We start from the raw sequence: 2,500 nt of genomic DNA on the forward strand, positions 1-2,500 counted from the left end.
CTCCTCTATCAAAATACTCACATGTCAAGATCATTTTCTTCAAGTCTCAATATTTGAACGTCTGAAAGTTTATTTTTCTGAGCACCAACATTACATATGTTTTTTAGTAGCATTTTGTAAATAGACACTATATGTAATATGTTTCATTGTATGCAGTAAATGCCTTATTAAGAGTAATTAGTCTGTTATGAGCAGGGTGCGATTTGCCGGGGGGGATGGTGGGGATTTACCCCCCCTCTGGTTATTTTTTGTTCACTGAATTAGCGAGTTCTGTCCAAAACAGTTGCGTTTCAGTTTCAAAGTTTCAGTTTCGGTTTCAGTATTTCAACGTGAATGAGAGGGAGCACAAGAACTGAGCGTCTAGCAGCGATTATCATAGACATATATGATGCATGTATATGAAGAGAATTAGGCCTATGTATTGTTTTTTTTTTTTTTTCATGATCAAAAAAAAAAAAAAAACATCCCCCCCTCTGGTTTATGGACAAATCGCACCCTGGTTATGAGTATGAGTAATTACACACTCATTAGTATGTTAGTGTCAGCTTTATGAGGACTGGTCTACTAGTACGTTAGTGTGCTAATTTGTCTTGTATGCCTACACGTGTTGATGTGTGTACATGCAAAGGGTAGTATGCTAAACTAGTCTAGTATGCTAAACTAGTCTAGTATGCTATACTGATCTAAAGCTGACTTAATGTTGATGTGTGTACATGTGTGTGTGTGTGTGTGTGTGTGTGTGTGTGTGTGTGTGTGTGTGTGTGTGTGTTTATGTGTGTGTGTGTGTTTATGTGTGTGTGTGTGTGTGTGTGTGTGTGTGTGTGTGTGTGTGTGTGTGTGTGTACATGTGTGTGTGTGTGTGTGTGTTCTAGATGCCGTGGTGACGGAGGGAGGGGAGAACTTTAGCGTCGGCCAGCGGCAACTCTTCTGCCTGGCCAGAGCCTTCGTCCGCAAGAGCAGCATCCTCATCATGGACGAGGCAACCGCCTCCATTGACATGGCAACGGTAGGCTGTGCTCTCTCTCTCTTCTGGGTATTAACATCAGTGGATCTCTCCACAGGTGTACAGTACTTGTACCAGCTGACTGGCACGAGCTTGAGTGGGCAGTGCCCACATGAAGTACCAGCTGACTGGTGAGAGCTTGCGTGGGCAGTGCCCACATGTAGTACCAGCTGACTGGCAAGAGCCTGCGTGGGCAGTGCACACATGTAGTACCAGCTGTTCTCCACTGGGGCCTCATGAGGCAGTAGTGTGCCATAAGGACAGACTAAATTAATCCACTTGATTTTATCAACTTCTCCTTTAATTTACCATACCAACCCCCCCCCCCCACACACACACACACAGAATAGTACAATTAAGTTATTATTATTGTTGTTGTTTTGTTGATCCATAAACTTAAACTTGTGTCTTTTTCTACTCACTCAACAGGAAAACATCCTTCAGAAGGTGGTGATGACGGCGTTCGCTGACAGGACCGTGGTCACCATTGCAGTAAGTTGATATTTGTGCTCGTAACCACACCGAGAGACTGGTCAACCTAACCCCTTCCCAAACACTATGTATGTAACCTAGAGACTGGTCAACCATACCCCCTCCCAAACACTATGTATGTAACCTAGAGACTGGTCAACCATACCCCCTCCCAAACACTATGTATGTAACCTAGAGACTGGTCAACCATACCCCCTCCCAAACACTATGTATGTAACCTAGAGACTGGTCAACCATACCCCCTCCCAAACACTATGTATGTAACCTAGAGACTGGTCAACCATACCCCCTCCCAAACACTATGTATGTAACCTAGAGACTGGTCAACCATACCCCCTCCCAAACACTATGTATGTAACCTAGAGACTGGTCAACCATACCCCCTCCCAAACACTATGTATGTAACCTAGAGACTGGTCAACCATACCCCCTTCCCAAACACTATGTATGTAACCTAGAGACTGGTCAACCTAACCCCTTCCCAAACACTATGTATGTAACCACACCGAGAGACTGGTCAACCTAACCCCTTCCCAAACACTATGTATGTAACCTAGAGACTGGTCAACCTAACCCCTTCCCAAACACTATGTATGTAACCTAGAGACTGGTCAACCATACCCCCTTCCCAAACACTATGTATGTAACCTAGAGACTGGTCAACCTAACCCCTTCCCAAACACTATGTATGTAACCTAGAGACTGGTCAACCATACCCCCTTCCCAAACACTATGTATGTAACCTAGAGACTGGTCAACCATACCCCCTCCCAAACACTATGTATGTAACCTAGAGACTGGTCAACCATACCCCCTCCCAAACACTATGTATGTAACCTAGAGACTGGTCAACCATACCCCCTCCCAAACACTATGTATGTAACCTAGAGACTGGTCAACCATACCCCCTCCCAAACACTATGTATGTAACCTAGAGACTGGTCAACCATACCCCCTCCCAAACACTATGTATGTAACCTAGAGACTGGTCAACCATACCCCCTC

At 44.6% G+C, this 2,500-nt stretch overlaps 1 protein-coding gene across 13 annotated transcripts in view; it reads left to right on the plus strand.

Annotated features, from left to right (window-relative positions):
• The window catches only part of abcc9 (ATP-binding cassette, sub-family C (CFTR/MRP), member 9), an 88,131-nt gene that overhangs the window by 79,395 nt on the left and 6,236 nt on the right, over positions 1-2,500 (plus strand). For all 13 annotated transcript variants that reach the window (XM_080851410.1, XM_080851419.1, XM_080851418.1 and 10 more), the window contains 2 exons: positions 873-1,006; positions 1,433-1,495. In XM_080851410.1, coding sequence (XP_080707536.1) covers positions 873-1,006; positions 1,433-1,495 — 197 coding nt within the window. The remainder of the gene's footprint in view (positions 1-872; positions 1,007-1,432; positions 1,496-2,500) is intronic.

Source organism: Sprattus sprattus (assembly GCF_963457725.1).
Source record: "Sprattus sprattus genome assembly, chromosome: 14".
Lineage (NCBI taxonomy): Eukaryota > Metazoa > Chordata > Actinopteri > Clupeiformes > Clupeidae > Sprattus > Sprattus sprattus.